This window comes from Macaca fascicularis, chromosome 16, assembly GCF_037993035.2.
Source record: "Macaca fascicularis isolate 582-1 chromosome 16, T2T-MFA8v1.1".
NCBI lineage: Eukaryota > Metazoa > Chordata > Mammalia > Primates > Cercopithecidae > Macaca > Macaca fascicularis.
The window spans coordinates 89,042,005-89,058,667 of NC_088390.1; the positions used below are offsets into that span (position 1 = coordinate 89,042,005).

At 50.4% G+C, this 16,663-nt stretch overlaps 1 protein-coding gene across 3 annotated transcripts in view; it reads right to left on the reverse strand.

Moving 5' to 3' along the window:
* Nucleotides 1–6,228: 6,228 nt before the first annotated feature.
* The window catches only part of WDR45B (WD repeat domain 45B), a 33,324-nt gene continuing 22,889 nt past the window's right edge, over nucleotides 6,229–16,663 (reverse strand). The window contains exons 5-10 of one of the 3 annotated variants that reach the window (XR_012426384.1): nucleotides 15,591–15,685; nucleotides 13,189–13,379; nucleotides 10,770–10,821; nucleotides 9,064–9,165; nucleotides 8,203–8,324; nucleotides 6,229–7,707 (exon numbers count right to left, since the gene is read on the reverse strand). Coding sequence is in view for 2 of the 3 variants with exons in the window: in XM_045376377.2 (XP_045232312.1) it covers nucleotides 7,601–7,707; nucleotides 8,203–8,324; nucleotides 9,064–9,165; nucleotides 10,770–10,855; nucleotides 13,189–13,379; nucleotides 15,591–15,685 (703 nt within the window). In the remaining variant the exon portion in view is untranslated. Of the gene's footprint in view, nucleotides 7,708–8,202; nucleotides 8,325–9,063; nucleotides 9,166–10,769; nucleotides 10,856–13,188; nucleotides 13,380–15,590; nucleotides 15,686–16,663 lie in introns of all 3 variants that reach the window. The other 2 variants (XM_045376377.2, XM_065532182.1) reach the window with 2 other exon arrangements.

The following is a 16,663-nucleotide window of genomic DNA, read 5'->3' on the forward strand; positions in this document are numbered from 1 at the left end:
TGTATCAAAAAAAAAGAAAGGTCTAAAATCAATTAAGTTTCCACCTTAAACTAAAGAAGAACAAAGTAAATCTAAAGCAAGCAGGTAACAAAATTGAAAAAGGAAATCAAAATTGAGGGGAAAAAATAAAATCTTATTTTTATTTGTAGAGACGGGTCTTGCTGTGTGGCCCAGGATGACCTCAACCTCCCGGACTTAAGCTCTTCTCCCGCCTTGGCCTCCCAAAGGGCTGGGATTACAGGCATGGGCCACCACACTTGGCCAGTTCTAATTTTGTTTAAAAAAACAGAAAACAGGCTGGGTGTGGTGGCTCATGCCTGAAATCTCAGCACTTTGGGAGGCCGAGGTGAGCAGATCACCAGGTCAGGAGATGGAGACCATCCTGGCTAACACGGGGAAACCCCGTCTCTACTAAAAAATACAAAAAACTAGCCAGGTGTGGTGGCGGGCGCCTGTAGTCCCAGCTACTCGGGAGGCTGAGGCAGGAGAATCGCTTGAAGCCAGGAGGCAGAGGTTACAGTGAGCCGAGACCTCGCCACTGCACTCCAGCCTGGGTGACGAGCGAAACTGTCTCAAAACAAAACACACAAAGGAACAGGAAACAAGGAGCCACTCACGAGCCCGGGGCAGGGACACGGTGACAGAAACCGTCCTTGAGGAAGCCTGGAAATTGGACTTACTAGACAAACACTTTGTCTTAAATATGCTCAAGGAGTGGAAGGGATCCAGGGACAAAGAAGTATAAGAAATAAGAACAGGGCCGGGCGCGGTGGCTCAAGCCTGTAATCTCAGCACTTTGGGAGGCCGAGGTGAGCAGATCACCAGGTCAGGAGATCGAGACCATCCTGGCTAACACGGGGAAACCCCGTCTCTACTAAAAAATACAAAAAACTAGCCGGGTGTGGTGGCGGGCGCCTGTAGTCCCAGCTACTCGGGAGGCTGAGGCAGGAGAATGGCGTGAACCCGGGAGGCGGAGCTTGCAGTGAGCTGAGATCCGGCCACTGCACTCCAGCCCGGCGACAAAGCGAGACTCCGCCTCAAAAAAAAAAAAAAAAAAAAAAGAAAAGAAACTCAAAATCTAGGACTGAAAAGTAAAATAGCTAAAATAAGAAATTCACTAGAGGAATTTATCAGCAGATTTCAGCAGGCATCAGAAAGCAGCCACGGACTTGAAGGTAGGGTCAATGAAATTACCAGTCTAAGCAGCAGAGAAGAAAAATGCAGGGAAAGTAAACGGTAACGGGCCTATGGGACCATCAAGCATAACAACATATACCTGATGAAATTCCAGAGTAGAGAAAGAGGAAGAAGAAACACTTCAGGAACCCCTGATCAATGAAAACTTCCCTGATCCGATCAAGATATGAATCTGTACGTCCAACAAGCTCAACAAAATCCAAGCAGGAAAAATGCAGAGAGACCCAGAGCTAACCGTATACGTACTCAACAGTGAAAGACTGGAAGCTTTTCCTTTCGGATCAGGAACGAGAATATCTGCCTTCACTACGGCTAGTCGGCGCTGCTGTAAGTCTTAGAGCAACTGAGCAAGAAAGGCAGGCATCTGAATTGGAAGGGGTGATAACTACTTGCAGATGGAATGATTATGTCTAAAAACTTCCACAGAATACACACACACACTCAACCTACTAGAGCCTGACAAATGAATTCAGCAGTGTTGTAGTGTACAAGATCAAGACAAAACTAAGTTGTATTTATATGCACCAGCAATGAACAATCGAAAAGGAAATTAAGGCCAGGCATGGCTTCAGTGGATTAAGGCTCACGCCTGTAATCCCAGCAGTTTGAGAGGCCCAGGCAGGAAGTTCGCTTCCGCCCAGGAGTTTGATACAAGGCTGGGGCAACCCCATCTCTAAAACCCCCATCTCTAAAACAAAATTATAAAATTAAGAATTAGCCAGGTAGGCCAAGTGCAGCGGCCCACACCTGTAATCCCAGCACTTTGGGAGGCACAGGCAGGCGGATCACCTGAGGTCAGGAGTTTGAGACCAGCCTGGCCACCATGGTGAAACCCCATCTCTACTAAAAATACAAAAAAATTAGCCAGGCGCGGTGGTTCACGCCTGTAATCCCAGCACTTTGGGAGGCCGAGGTGGGCAGATCACAAGGTCAGGAGAACGACACCATCCTGGCTAACATGGTGAAGCCCTGTCTCTACTGAAAATACAAAAAAATTAGCCGGGCGTGACAGTGGGCACCTGTAGTCCCAGCTACTCGGGAGGCTGAGGCAAGAGAATGGTGTGAACCCGGGAGGCAGAGGTTACAGTGAGCCGAGATGGCGCCACTGCACTCCAGCCTGGGCGACAGAGCGAGACTCCGTCTCAGAAAAAAAAAAAAAAAATTAGCCAGGCGTGGTGATGCATACCTGTAATCCCAGCTACTCGAGAGGCGGAGGCAGGAGAATTTCTTGAATCCGGGAGGCGGACGTTGCAGTGCGCTGAGGTTGAGCCACTGCACTCCAGCCTGGGAGACAAAGTGAGACTCCGTCTCAAAAACAAAAAAACATAAATTAGCCAGGCATGGTGGTGCATGCCTATAGTCCTAGCTATTTGGGAAACTGAAGCAGAAGGATCACTTGAGTCCAGGAGGTGGAGAAAGAAAGAAAAGCATGACTGGGCTTGGTGGCTCACACCTGTAATCCCAACACTTTGGGAGGCTGAGGCGGGAGGACTGCCTCAGGCCAGGTGTTCAAGACCAGCCTGGAGAACATAGAGAGACACTGTCTCTACAAAACATTAACAGAAATGAGCCGGGCATGGTGGTTTGCGCCTGTAGTCCCAGCTACTCAGGAGGCTGAGGTGGGAGGATTGCTTGAATCCAGGAGACAGAGGTTGCGGTGAGCTGAGATCGCGTCACCACACTCCAGCCTGGAGTGAGACCCTGTCTCAAAAAAAAGAAAAAGAAAAAAGATAGGCAGCTGTCAGTATAAGGTGATAATGGTAAGAATAATGTGAGACATGAAGTTCAAGTCCCTTGTGCAAATATCGAAATTGAGGTAGAACAGTGCCGATTTTCTGGAGTTACACTCTGCTATAAAGGTCAGGACGACACCCTGTTCCACAGTATCTGGCCAGATCCTTGCCTGTTTTTTTCCACACGTCCATGAGAGACTAGGAGATAATTAGCCCTCAGCTCGCATGCCCCAGAAGCGTCGTCCGACTCACCATCTGAAACGTCTTACACGGATGACAGGATTCTGGCTGGCAGCCAGCATGGACAACTCAAGATGGGGCTGCAGGTGTCTGTGGGAGGCTCAGAGCCCATGTCGGGGGATTCGCGGCCTCTGAGACGGTGGCGTTTCTCTTGAACAGAGCTATGAAAGAAACAACATTTCACTAGGTGCCACCTCAGTCTCAAGTTTACATTTGCTTTTGTTAAAACCTGCTGTATGTCTACATTTTGGTGGATGTTGCCTAAGACAAATCATTTTAAAATTAATGCCAAAACCACAAAATCACTAACCTGATCCCTAATTCCAGAATGTGGCAAGGATATAAGCAAAATTAGAAATCAGAATCCTTTATAAATATACATCCAAAAAAAATCCCCAACTATTAAAATTTGTTTGTTTAATCCCTGAGACAGTCTCACTGTCAGCCAGGCTAGAGTGCAATGGCACGACCTCGGCTCACTGCAGCCTCTACCTGCCAGGTTCAAGCGATTCTCCTGCCTCACCCTCCCGAGTAGCTGGGATTACAGGCGCCCGCCACCTCGCCTGGTTAATTTTTGTAGTTTTAGTAGAGAGGGTTTCACCATGTTGGTCAGGCTGGTCTCAAACTCCTGACCTCACGTGATCCACCCACCTCGGCCTCCTAAGGTGCTGGGATTCCAGGCATGAGCCACTGTGCCTGGCGAATTCAACGGTATTTACTTAAGGATAACACACCATGACCCAGTGGGCTTTCCCGCAGGACAGCAAGGTTGGCCGAACATTCAAAAGTCAATGTGATGCCACATTAATGAGTGACAGGCAACCGTGATCATCACAACAGATGCAGAAAGTCACTTAACAAAATTAAACAGCCATTCCTAGCGGCAGGCATGGTCACCCCCAAGTGGCTTGTTTGCTTCTCTCATCCGGGCCCCGCCCATCCTGCCCCAGGGCAGACTCGGAATGCAGTGAGTTCAGTCTCAGCAGCTGCCTAAAACAGAAAGCCCAAATTCCTCGGATGCACAGAATCCGTATCTGCAACACCATCTGCAGTGTTCTCCGTAGAACCCACAGTTACTAGGCAGTGAGGCAAGCGTGTCCTCACTCAGAATAAAGGAAGATGAGGAGGCAGCCTCCGAGAAGACTCAGATGCTGGAATCAGCAGACGAGGATTTTTTTTTTTTTTGAGACGGAGTCTCACTCTGTCACCCAGGCTGGAGTGCAGTGGCCGGATCTCGGCTCACTGCAAGCTCCGCCTCCTGGGTTTACGCCATTCTCCTGCCTCAGCCTCCTGAGTAGCTGGGACTACAGGCGCCCGCCACCTCGCCCGGCTAGTTTTTTGTATGTTTTAGCAGAGACGGGGTTTCCCCGTGTTAGCCAGGATGGTCTCGATCTCCTGACCTCATGATCCGCCTGTCTCAGCCTCCCAAAGTGCTGGGATTACAGGCTTGAGACACCGTGCCCGGCCAGCAGACGAGGATTTTAAAGCGTGCAGAGTGCATACAAATGGGCAGACACAAGTCATTGCCGTGAATTAGAAACCAGCTTTAGAACTGACAAATGTATCTGAAATAAATGTGGCCAGGTGTGGTGGCTCACGCCTGTAATCCCAGCACTTTGGGAGGCCAAGGTGGGAAGATCGCTTGAGCCCAGGAGGTGGAGGATAACCGTCTCTACCAAAAAAAATTTTAAATAAAAACAGATGTTACATTCAGGTGTGGGGCCGTCCAAGAGTGATCTCTGCAGGTGGAAACACGGGGCAATTTTGCTTACAAATTTGTATTTTTCTATGATGTTATTTTACAAGGAACATTGTGTTTTTTCACTGTATTTTCTGAACCATCTGGAAAAGAAAAATTTTGGTACAAGATTCAAAAATATCATCAACCAAATGCCTCTGACACAACAGAAGAGGTGAGGACTAAGTCACGTGAGAGATCTCCGGCGTTCAGGAGCTTGGTTTGGTTGCAGAAAGAAAACACAAATATAACACTCTGGTCACAGAAGGCTGCAGACGGCCAGCGCCCCCAACTACAGTGGTGGGAGGGAGGGGGAGGGGGCCAAGGGTTCACACAGGCGTCACCGTCAAACACAGGATGGGTGTGGGTCAGGGCTGCGTCCCCAGGGCACAAGCCACCTGTCCCCACACGACATCCCAGGGCCACGGGGGAGGGAGAGCAGACCAGAAACACAGCCAGTGTCATCCAGGCCCACGCACCTGTAAGATCAGACAGGAAAGCTGCTGAGTAGGCACCTTCTGAGACAGTAGCTCTGAAGACCCTTCACACCATGTCCAGGGTACAGGAGGTTCCCGGGGGACGCAGCAGCCCGGCCTTGCCTTCTGTACGGCGCGCTTCCCATCAGTTCCATTTGAAAAGCAGCCTGCTGCGCTCCCGACAGTCCGCCGGCCCGAGGACACTGCGCCCTTGCCGCTCTACAGTGATTTTTAAGAAGCACACGCCTGGGGAGGGCCGGTGCTGCCAGGCCCTCACCACGTTCCTGGTGAACGGGGCTGTCACACAGCCCGGCCGTCCGCATCAGCTCTCGAGAAAGCCCACCCTTCCTGCATGCATTTTCCCCAGCTTCATGTTTATCAACTGGTAATTACGTTCCTACTCCCCCACCCAGAGTCAGATCTCAAGTGTTAGACAAGTCAGGGTGACCCCGGCTCACTTCAAGCTGCCACTTCAACACGCAGGGACATTGCTACTCACAGCCACTCTCCACCTCTGCAGGCAACAGGAGCCTCAGACCTCCCGGAGCCACACAGGCCTCCTACAGATGCATTTCCTCCCTCCCTCCTCCAGAAGTGCCCTCCAGGCAGGGGCAGGCCGTCAGCCCCGACAGAGGGAGTGAGGAGGGCAGGCCGTCCCCGCCTCAGGGAGTGAAGCTCTAGGCTCTGCACCCAGTGGCCCTGGCTTCCACCTTGTCCTGTCACAGGCCGGCCCCCCTTCAGTCCCACAGGCTGTTCTGAAACCTACAGTCCAACCAGATTCTCACAAGGGCAACAGCGTTTGGCTTCATAACACACAATTCTATTTCCCATTACAGGTCCAGAGTACAACAAAATTAGTCACTTTTATTTAAAAGAAACATTACAAATAAGTGTGCAAAATTAAACATGATTAAATACACATAAAAGGAACATGCATACTTTACATCAAAATCCACATACAAAGTTAGTTGATTACATGACAGTAACAGTAAAGGAACTGAAGGAACTGGCAAAACCAAGAACTCGCTGCTACGCAGGTTTTATATGTTTGCAATCTGAAATCAAAACCATAAAATAGAGTTTCTTTAACGGGAATTTAAGAAAATTAAATATATATCCCAAGTAGCTGACAATATAGAGCCCATAACCTATTTTAGTTACCAAATGTTAAAAAAAGTTATGTGCCTTTCCTTCCCAAAATGTTAGTGTGTAGCTATTCTTATAAATGAGGGGAGGGGAGACGGTGGACTTGGGGGCTCGGAGGCCAGACCAAGGCATTTCCCTCCACGCCAGCGGGAACTGCAGCGGGCCCTCCCAGACCCTGCTCTGGCAGATGACCCCGACGTGACAGGATGTTTTCCCCCATAACAAATGTTCAAAGTCCGTGCATCACTCTGCTGTTCCCTACACGTAACCGGGAAACAGATTTAACCCAGAATGTAACCAGGAGACCCGCGTCCCTGCCCCGCACACGCCTGAGGTCCGACGGCTCGGCTTCTAGGGTGGCCTGGTGTCTGCCTCGTTCTAATGGCCCCAGCAGAGACGGGGACGCCACACACGGGCACAGATGACCACGCTGCGGGTACCGAGAAGACCACAGGCTGGGCTCACACGAGGGGAACATTCACGCTGCGTTCTCTCTACAGGGTCAGGTCGTTTTTCTTCATATTCAGTCGGGAGAAGGAATTCCTTTCTCCTTTTCTAAGGCAAGCTGCTGGTGTTCTATTTAAATCTGCTTATAATGTAAGAACTTACGTTTGCACACGTGTTCACTTCCCCACTGCAGACTCAGTCAGAACGATGGAATCTGTTGCAAAAACAAACTTGAACTCGTCCACCCTCTCAGCCCAGTCCCCAGGTCTGTACGGAGCCCCTGTCAGTGTGAGACGCTGTGGAGCCACTGAAGCGAACGTCACAGCTGAACTCATGGGGGCAGCCACGGCCACTCGAGCTGGTCACAGCTGAGCTCACGGGAACAGCCACGGCCATTCGAGCTGGTCACAGCCACTGAGTACCTACGGTGCCTTGATGATGATTCTCTCTTTAATACTGGAAATGGGAGTCCTTAGGAAAGCAGACAACCACATATGGCTTCGAGACCAAGGTCCCTGGGCAGCCCCTCCAGCCCGTGGCCCAGGAGGCCCCTGGGGCGCTGGCACCAGCCCCGAGAGCCTGAAGGCGGCAGGTGGTGGGTGCTGTGGCGCTCCTGGCTGGAGTCACAGCTTGTCATCGGTCATCTCTAGAAACTGCGCGTAGACATCCCGGATGCACTCCCCCTTGGGGTTGAACAGGAATTTGTAGTAGCTGCCGTCTGCACAAATCGCTGGGATAGAAGGAGACCATTTTACCCGTGTTTCTTTCCCCCAAAGTTAAAAGCAACAAGTCCCACTGAGCTGAACTGCAAACAGTCTCTTGGAGCCAGGCAGCTGCTCTGACGCCCCAAACAGCCCCAAGTCCCCACTGAGTGCACTCGGCACTGTGGCTGGGCGCCCCGACTGTCTTGGGGTGAACATCTAGTCACCTAGTGTTGGCTACAGGGTAAGAAACATTCTTTGGTCATCTATACAAACACTGGAAGACCCGTCCCAGTGATTTCCTGGGGAGACTGGAGGGATGGGATGGGGGTTGAAGACATCCCAAATGGCCGTGCAGACCATAAGCGGGACACACTGAGCCCACAGGAGAAATAAGGGGAACTGGGCGGCCATTGGTGCCACAGTGCGGCGGTGGGAATTCTATGGGAAGTTGGGTCCGAGGCTCAGTGGATGTAGCCCAGGTGGGATGGGCTGGGACGTTCCCTCCAGGAAGGACCACTCACCAATGACAGCGTTTGGCTCTGTTCCAAAGGCACAAATGCACGGAGAGCCTGAGGGAACCTGAAACTTGGAGAAACTCCACTTGGAACTGAAGTATTTTGGAAGGAAACTGGCTGAGGCCAAACTGTGAAGACAAAAAAATAAAGGGTGGTTGCATCTACAAAAGTTTACAGGGAAAAAAAAAATCACCTGCTTAAACTCAGACTGCTGCTGAAAATATTAAAATGCTATTTCATATAGTTTGAGCTTTAATGAATTTTTTTTTGCCATGCATGACAAAGCCTGTTGTATGATTTTATTTTTAAATTCTATTTTTGCTTTTAATTTTTTTTTTTTTTTTGAGACGGAGTCTTACTCTGTCACCCAGGCTGGAGTGCAGGGGCGCAATCTTGGTTCATTACAAGCTCCGCCTCCGGGTTCAAGTGATTCTCCTGCCTCAGCCTCCCAAGTAGCTGGGACTACAGGTGCCTGCCACCACGCCCGGCTAGTTTTTGTAGTTTTAGTAGAGACGGGGTTTCACCATGTTGGTCAGGCTGGTCTCGAACTCCTGACCTCAGGTGATCCGCCCACATCGGCCTCCCAAAGTGCTGGGATTATAGGTGTGAGCCACTGTGCCCGGTCTGCACTGATTTTTAAACCCCAAGAAATATCAGATGAACAAGACTTCAGCATTGATAGCATGTGAGGTCTATCCACACTGCTCTGCTGGCATGGGGGCGTCTGTGTACACTGCCCTGATGACATGTGAGGTCTATCCACACTGCCCTGCTGGCTTGGGGGGGGTCCCGTCCTGTCCACACTGAAACAACAAGGACTCCTTTCATCCTTGAGCTTTTCCCACCAGCAGGCCCCCTAACACCTACCTGGACTGTTTATTCCTTTTTGGATCTTCAGCTGCAAAGATATGCACTGTGCCGTGGTCGCTGGAGACGCAGATGAGGGATGCGTCCTGATTGAAGTTAATGCTGCAGAGAAAACCAGCACGGCTCGGTCTTGTGTGGATGTGGACAGAGACTTAACCCACAGCACTTGTCAACGCCGCGGAAGACCCCAACATGCCCACTCTGGAGGCGCCGATTCTGAATGCGGCCCTTTCTTTAACAAGCCGACAACCATCCCCACGGCACCACAGGTTGAAGCCACAAAGCCACAGCCACAATCCAGTGTATCACGGCAACAGTCTTCCTCGGGTGCCCCACAAATGCAGCTGGCGAGCTGTGTGTCTGGGACAGGGAAGGGGCTTCCTGCAGACCACCCCCCACATGCCACTCAGGGCTGCCCTCAGGAGACTCAGGTGAGAAACACACATTCTCTCCCACGATCCTGGCTCCAGGAGGTGCAGGCTGCCCCCGTGGAGGTCACCTGGGCTGGGGCAGGCATCGGCTGCGTGCTGTCTGTTCTGGGAGCAGACAGGCGTGTGCTCTGCACACCACAAGGCCCAGGACCTCACGGGTAAAGCCACTGTATTTATATATTAATTACATTTTCTTTCTTTTTTTTTTTGAGACAGAGTCTTGCTCTGTTGCCCAGGCTGGAGTGCAGTGGCATGATCTCGGCTCACTGCAAGCTCCACCTCCCAGGTTCAAGCGATCCTCCTGCCTCAGCCTCCTGAGTAGCTGGGATTACAGGCATAAGCCACCACGCCCAGCTAATTTTTGTATTTTTAGTACAGATGGGGTTTTGCCATGTTGGCCAGGCTGGTCTTGAACTCCTGACCTCAGGTGATCCACCTGCCTTAGCCTCCCAAAGTGCTGCGATTACAAGCGGGAGCCGCCACGCCTGGCTTAATTAATTACATTTTCATCTCAAAGACCCAAATGCTGCTCAATACTAGCCAAGGGGGAGGCACCAGGCCTCCTGGCCATGGCCACAGGGCATGAGATCCTACCCAAGTAGGGCTTCAGCATGAGACACCCAGGGGCTGTAGGGACACCACTGTGGGCGGCCGTGCAGCCTCTGAGACTCTAACAGGCTGGAATCGGACAAACCAACACGGTCTCCAGCATCGCCTTAAACACAAGCCGGAGCGCTGGTCAAGAGGTGACACTGGCAAAAACACCAGAAAGACTAAAAATAAACAGGAGTGAACCCGAGCCCACCAGCCAGGGCAGCAGCGCGACCCTGCTACAAAAACACAACCGGCCTGGCGTGTGGTACACAACTGTGGTCCCTGCTACTCAAGAGGCCGAGGCAGGAGAATGGCATGAGCCCAGGAGGTCGAGGCTGTAGTGAGCCGTGATAGCGTCACTGCAGTTCAGCCTGGGCAACAGAGCAAGACCTTGCCTCAAAACAAAAACCCCAAAAAACAACAACAAAACCCAGCAACTACTGATAAATGCGGAAGCAGGGTTAATTACGACATTCTTTCTACTTTTGTGTAATTTCCCACAATAAAAACTTAAAATTAATCACAATTTAAAAAGCTGAAACCCAACCCCCTAGCAGCCCAACATTCTCCTCCTCCAGCCTTGTGGGGTAGCGGGTGCCTGCTCCTACCCCTCCCACGCCCCAAAGGCCCATTTCCGTGCTGTTAGCCCAGAGCTCTTCTCCGTTGAAGGGGTGCCCTTACCAGTAAATATTGGCTGCTTGAGAGCCTCTTCGCAGTTCCTGGATTAAATGCCCTGATGAAGTATCAAATATTCTTATAAGGGTCCCCTTTGAAAAACAGTGAAGTGTTTCATTATCAAAGATTCAAAACTTTTTCGTTAGTTTTTGAAATGATTTACATTCACAAACCCATTAGTCCACACAAGCCTTTCTCCGACTCACCCACATCATCTAATACTTAACGTTCTCCTCCAACTGCCAGCACACGCCATGCCTCTGAGAAAGAGTTGGTTGGTGGCTCCTGGTCCCACAGCACTGGGCACAAGTCGAGAGAGGCTTCAGGAGACAACCCCCTGATCGGGCAGTGTGGACTCTGCCCCTGAACGCCTGCATCCCTGGCTGACACCCAGGAGGAACGCCCAGGCCCAGGCTCCTGCTCCTGCTACACGGTGTGCTCACCTGAGAAGCACTGTTCGAATCCTAACTCCCTCAGATAGCTAGGAACAGCAGCATGGGAATCCTGCCATCAAAAAGGTGAGGCAAAAAAAAAAATAATAATAAAATAAAAGGACTTAAAACCATTCACGTCAGCTATGCTGGCTTTCCCAAGAAAGAGGTGCCCAAGACCTCGGGTGCCGGGGGCGTTTTTAACATTTCCTCCCGAACGAGGAGGACTCTTCAGCTGATTCCGACAGCTGGGAAAACGAGAACTGTTGCATCTTTTGTCGAACACTCTTTGACAACATCCAACAAAAAATCTGTATATCCTTCAACCCAGCAGCCCCTACTCCTGGGAGTTCAGTAAGGAGCCAGCTTGTGGGGGACAAGGCGGGAGCAGCTCTATAGGTGACTGCCGACAGCACAGGATGGGTCACAGATGTTGCAAGGCTCTGTGTAATCCCATCTACCTGGCTAACCCAGAGGGCACTGCTGAGCTAAGAAAGCAGGAAGCAGAGAAGCATCCACATTCATAACAGGGAGATAAAGAAGAAAAAGTTGCAGGGAGGTGGGGATGGAGAATCTGAAGGTAAAAAAGATAAAATCCCAGCACTTTGGGAGGCCAAGACGGGCGGATCACCTGAGGTCAGGAGATTGAGACCAGCCTGACCAACATGGTGAAACCCCGTTTCTACTAAAAATACAAAAATTAGCCAGGCGTGGTGGCAGGTGCCTGTCATCCCAGCTACTCGGGAGGTGGAGGCAGGAGAATCGCTTGAACCCGGGAGGCGGAGGTGGCCGTGAGCCAAGATAGCACCACTGCACTCCTGCCTGGATGACAGATCAAAACTCAATCTCAAAAAACAAAACAAAACAAAAACAAACTACCTAGAAATAACTAAACCTGCTCTCAGCTGTGTCTCAGGAGTGAGCAGGACGCGCCCCAAGCCACGTGTCCCCACATGCTGAGGAGGGACCCTGGTGCTGGCACCGTGTCAAAGGGTAGGAGCAGGGCCCCCACACCGAACCTCCGCGGACAGTGCCCACAAATGGATCCCATCACTGGCTTGTGGTCTCACCTCCTTCACAATTTATAATTTCCTACAAAGCAACACTGGGCTTGCAGTCTTCAATGAAAACTATAGTAAAAGATACCAATTTTCTTTGTAAATATCTGAATTCAGGCAAAAAGAAGTATAAAGAATCCCAGATTTAAAATTATTTTAAAAAGTTAACAGTTCTTCTGATCTCACACATTAAAAGACAATGTGTCCAACATGTCAATATTTTAAGTTATAATCTGGTGGTAATTCAATGAAGACATGTAACTAAGCAGGTAAAAAGGGTTTGGAGCTGTCCTCAGGCTGTGAAGACAGAAACACAGAAACTGTGGTTCTGCAAAATCTACAACAACATGACAAACCTGTCATGTCTGATTCTTCTAATAAACTTGGATGTGTATGTATTTTTGTTTCTTTTTTTTTTTGAGACGGAGTCTCACTCTGTCACCTGGGCTGGAGTGCAGTGGTGTGATCTCGGCTCACTGCAACCTCCACCTCCTGGGTTCAAGTGATTCTCCTGCCTTAGCCTTCTCAGTAGCTGGGATCAGAGGCACACACCACTACGCCTGGTTAATTTTTGTATTTTCAGTAGAGACGGGATTTCACCATCTTGGCCAGGCTGGTCTCAAACTCCTGACCTCAAGTGATCTGCCCGCCTTGGCCTCCCAAATTGCTGGGATTACAGGTGTGAGCCACTGCCCCTGGCCCTGTTTCTTTGGTTTATCATATTTTACAAGGCACTGCTTTGTAAATAATTGGAAATAAAACCAGTCCCTGGGCACAAGACGACCTGTGACATGACCAGCCAGGTCCACAGGCCCCTGAGGGGCTCCAGGTTGGGGCAGGCCCACTGCCTTTTGAGTCTTGATACAGGGAGTGGCCATTTTGCCGAGCCTGCTGCTCCAGGAGGCACAACGCCAACAAGGTGAGGGGCACACTTACTTTCTCAGATGCAGTTGCAATTCTTGTTCCCTGCAGGTTGAGTGCGATGCAGCTCAGGACACCCTCGTGTGCAGGGATGTCCACTGGTGGCTTCTCCGTGCTGGCCAGGTCCACGAGCTGCACATGGCCCGTGTGTGTGCCCGGGAAGGCCAGGAGGGAGTTATTACTATTGGGACAAAGGACACAGAGGCCTGCGTGGAGACAGAGGACACCAATCAAGAACTGCCTTTGATTTCTCGCAGCCAAAGTGCACTTTCTGCCCCCGAGTTCTCCGAAAAAATAGACGTATAGCATTTATATCAGAACCACAAATTCAATTTAGACTTTCATTGTAAAGAGTATGAGAGGGCTAAGCAAAGCTACCTCGCATGAGACTTCCTCATAATCAAGACATGTGCTGAATAACTCTACCAACCGTCCGTCCGTCATGGTACGCGCCACCGAAAATGCAATGCGAAACCGATCACTTTACCAATCGTCTGTCCGTCCGTCATGGTACGTGCTACCGAAAACGCAATGCGAAACCGATCACTCTACCAATCGTCTGTCCGTCATGGTACGTGCTACCGAAAACGCAATGCGAAACCGATCACTTTACCAATCGTCTGTCCGTCCGTCATGGTACGCGCTACCGAAAACGCAATGCGAAACCGATCACTTTACCAATCGTCTGTCCGTCATGGTACGTGCTACCAAAAACGCAATGCGAAACCGATCACTTTACCATCTGGAGCATTTCCCAAAAGATCTCAAAAGGCAAGAACCACAGACCACAGGGAAAGATGTTGCCACCGCCAGTTCTCAGAGAAATGCAAACTACAACCACAAGGAGATGCCATTACCAGTGAGATATCATCACACACGCACGGAACGGCTACAGCTAGAGAGACCGACAATGCTGGAACACTCATAAATCAAGGATGAGATGCAAGAGGACACACGGCCACTCTGGAAAATAAATGGCCGCATTTTACAGAGTCAGACACAACCACAACATGGCTGCGACCCGGCAGCCAAACCCTCAGTGTCAACGCAAGGGAAACAAAACGACCCACACAATGGCTGCTATGGAAACATGCACGGCACTCCTTCGTAACAGCCAAAAATGGCCAGAGACCAATAAAGTCACACACACACACACAGAGGACACATACATGTAAAAACCACATAGACATACACACAAGACAAATACATGTAAAAAACACACACACAGCCATCAAATACATGTAAAAAAAAAAACGCACACAGAGGACAAATACATGTAAAAAACAAAACCTGGTGGTTGAGTGGGGAGGGGACTGCCCCAAGAAAGTTTTCCAGGAGATGAGACGGTTCTTTTTTTCTTTGGAGTCTCACTGTTGCCCAGGCTGGAGTGCTGTGGCGCAATCTCGGCTCACTGCAACCTCTACCTCCTGGGTTCAAGTGATTCTCTTGCCTCAGCCTCCCGAGTAGCTAGGACTACAGGCGCCTGCCACCACGCTTGGCTAGTTTTTTGTATTTTCAGTAGAGACAGGATTTCACTATGTTAGCCAGGATGGTCTCAAACTCCTGACCTTGTGATCTGCCGCCTCGGCCTCCAAAAGTGCTGGGATTACAGGCTTGAGCCACTACACCTGGCCACAAACGGTATTTATTTATTTATTTATATTTATTTATTTATTTATTTTTTGAGACAGAGTCTACCTCTGTCGCCCAGGCTGTAGTGCAGTGGCGTGATCTCGGCTCACTGCAAGCTCCGCCTCCCGGGTTCCCGCCATTCTCCTGCCTCAGCCTCCCGAGTAGCTGGGACTACAGGCGCCGCCACCACGCCTGGCTAATTTTTTTGTATTTTTAGTAGAGACGGGGTTTCACCGTGTTAGCCAGGACGGTCTCGATCTCCTGACCTCGTGATCCGCCCGCCTCGGCCTCCCAAAAGTGCTGGGATTACAGGCGTGAGCCACCGCGCCCAGCCAAGAATGGTATTCTTAAAAAGAGTGAGTTTTATGTAAATTTTACCCCAACAAAACCAGGGGCAAAACCTCAAAATTTAAAGAGATATGAAGATGGTACAACAAATGACAAAGTCAAACACAATCCATCCTCCAATTCAGAAGACAAGGGAAGGAAATGCTTGAGCCCAGAACTCAGTGGCTCCCAATGTGGTGAAAACATAGGTTCCTGGTTCACTGTGGAGGTCCTGAGAGGCCACGATCACTGGGTGGGAGGGGACAGGCCCCCACTCTGTGACTCTGGTCAGAAGGTAGTTTTGGGGTGCTGAGCTCTGGGCCCTGGAAGGTCAATCTCCTCTGGAGGCCCCTCTGTGCTCAGGACTGCTCTCGCCAAGGCACCCTGCTCAGAAAGAGACCTGCTCGGAGAAGGGAGTGCCCAGGACAGGCGTCGCCCCCGTCTGCTCAGTTCCTCACCTTTGGGGTTGTAGCAGGTTTCGAAGACGTGCAGCTGATGGGGATTGTGTGTGAATGTGAACACCTTAATCATGGAGTCCAAAACCACCACAATTCTGCAAAGAAAAACATGATCAGAGCCGCTTTCCTCTAAAGTCAAACCCAAACATTTTATGCTCCTGGTCTTCTCATACTGAAACTGAGAGACACTGGAAATACCACACAGAAAAGGATCATTCCTGAAGGAAAACCTCTGGAGGCAGGAACCAGCGCCAGGCCTGGAGGCGAGAGCACGCAGGCTGGCTCTGCCGAGGGAGCTTCTCGCCCGGGTGAAGAACAGCCTAAGAGACGTCGCTGAGGTTCACAGACATCCAACATTTCATCTGGGTTCAGAACCCAGCAAAACACATAGCAGAAGCGATATTTTTATGCTACTGTGTCTGGAAAAAATAAGAAAAGTCTGAAAGCAGAAGTTCCTAGATCTGGCTCAAGCGTTTGCATTATTATTATTATTTTTTTTTTTTTTTTTTTTTTTTTTTTTTTTGAGACGGAGTCTGGCTCTGTCGCCCAGGCTGGAGTGCAGTGGCCGGATCTCAGCTCACTGCAAGCTCTGCCTCCCGGGTTTGCGCCATTCTCCTGCCTCAGCCTCCCAAGTAGCTGGGACTACAGGCGCCCGCCACCTCGCCTGGCTATTTTTTTGTATTTTTTAGTAGAGACGGGGTTTCACTGTGTTAGCCAGGATGGTCTCGATCTCCTGACCTCGTGTTCCGCCCGTCTCGGCCTCCCAAAGTGCTGGGATTACAGGCTTGAGCCACCGCGCCTGGCCTATTATTTTTTTTTAATAGACAGAGTCTTACTTTGTTGCTCAGGCTGGAGTGTAGTGGCACGACCTCAGCTCACTGCAACCTCCACCCCCTTGAGTTCAAGCAATTCTCCTGCCTCAGTCTCCCAAGTAGCTGGGATTACAGGCACACCTCCATGCCCAGCTAATTTTTGTATTTTTAGTAGAGATGGGGTACAGGCTGGTCTCTAACTCCTGACCTCATGATCCGCCCGCCTCGGCCTCCCAAAGGGCCAGGAGGCCTCCCAAAGGG